The sequence below is a fragment of the Microtus ochrogaster genome, chromosome 1 (genome assembly GCF_000317375.1).
Source record: "Microtus ochrogaster isolate Prairie Vole_2 chromosome 1, MicOch1.0, whole genome shotgun sequence".
In the NCBI taxonomy this organism is placed as follows: domain Eukaryota; kingdom Metazoa; phylum Chordata; class Mammalia; order Rodentia; family Cricetidae; genus Microtus; species Microtus ochrogaster.
The window spans coordinates 49,173,569-49,174,954 of record NC_022009.1 but is presented as its reverse complement, the minus strand read 5'-3'; the positions used below and the strand labels follow the sequence as shown (position 1 = coordinate 49,174,954).

At 40.2% G+C, this 1,386-nt stretch overlaps 1 protein-coding gene and 1 gene segment (V, D, J or C); one reads left to right on the top strand and one right to left on the bottom strand.

Annotated features, from left to right (window-relative positions):
* Nucleotides 1-1,372, bottom strand: part of LOC101998813 (disintegrin and metalloproteinase domain-containing protein 29-like) — a 7,210-nt gene extending 5,838 nt beyond the window's left edge. The window contains exon 1 of the mRNA XM_013350584.1: nucleotides 3-1,372. Coding sequence (XP_013206038.1) covers nucleotides 3-1,372 — 1,370 coding nt within the window. The remainder of the gene's footprint in view (nucleotides 1-2) is intronic.
* Nucleotides 1-1,386, top strand: part of LOC101998540 — a 698,241-nt gene that overhangs the window by 644,384 nt on the left and 52,471 nt on the right.

The following is a 1,386-nucleotide window of genomic DNA, read 5'->3' as shown; positions in this document are numbered from 1 at the left end:
ACCCTCGATCACAGAAATTAGTTTGGGAACAGGGAGTACCATATCTCACACGTCCAACATCTGTTGATTCTGTTGCTCGATGCTCATCGAGCCCAAAACAGGAAAACCCAGAAATAACTGACTGATGGAATGAAACATGTTCCTGCAAGTGTGGAAGGAAGGTGACATTCGTACACTGCAACCTTCCGCACATCTTATCCTTATCAGCACAAGCTGTGAATATGAGGCTTTCTTGTCTTCTCCGACAATGTCCAAATCTATAGCTTTCCTTATTGATGTCATAGCACCTTTTACTTCCTGCGCGGGCACTTACACCAAAGATTTCCTTGCAATGTATATTGCGATCGGTGCAGTTTCCTTTATAGCAATACCCATCTTCTGAGCATGGTGTTCCATCTTGCAGATAAAAGTCTAAGGGGCAAGTGATGATACTCCCATTACAGTACTCGGGAAGGTCACATATGTTCTGGATACTTCTGCAAAGTGTCCCAGAAGGACTGTAGGTGCAGTTTACACAGCATGATTCTTTATCACAAATGCTACCTGGTGTGAATCTGCAGTTTGGCTTACAGCAGGAATTTGCATAACATTGTTTAAATGAGCCACAGTCACATTGCTCATCTTCATCTAGTTTGAAATTTCCACAAAAATCATAGAATGCTGATTTATTTTTATAAGTAACTTGGTCTTGGAAAAGACAATGCATCTCACCGGGGGTATTGAGTATTTGGTTTAGCTCTGCAAGAGAACAATTGCTGAAAGCATCAGTTAGTTTAGGTTCCCTGAACATAAGACAGGTGGTCCTTCTCTGGCAAAAACAGTAAGTCTCATCATCAAAATTGAGACCTAGTTTTCTCCCAACACGATTGGTTAACACAATAGACACAAACACATAATATCGATTATTTTTACCAATACAGCTTATACACTCTTGAGTACATAGAGAATGTATTGCTGAAATTCCATTTTTGTCATAGGGCCCATGTTGATTAATGTAGTTTGCATCATCAGGCCTAAATGTCATATAAAAATTGTTCTGATAGTGTTTGTAAAATGCACCACATCCTATTGTGTGCTTTCCAATGCTCTGGACTGGATCCTTGTAGTTAAACACAGTAAAGAGAAAAACATAGTACCGCAAATGAATGTTCTTTAGATAGCTGTCCATTAAACTGGCTAGTGAAAACAAATAATGGGTAGTCCTTGTAACATTATTGGTTCCAAGATGTACATAGTAGGTTGCTAACATATGACCTTTTATAGCAGCTGGATGTGAAGCGTAGTCTCTACTAGACATTCTGGGAGCCACATTGGAATTTGGTCTAGATAAAGAGGGGCCTGTGCTCTGGTCCAAGTGCTTCCATTGGTTCATAGACCCCACTGCAG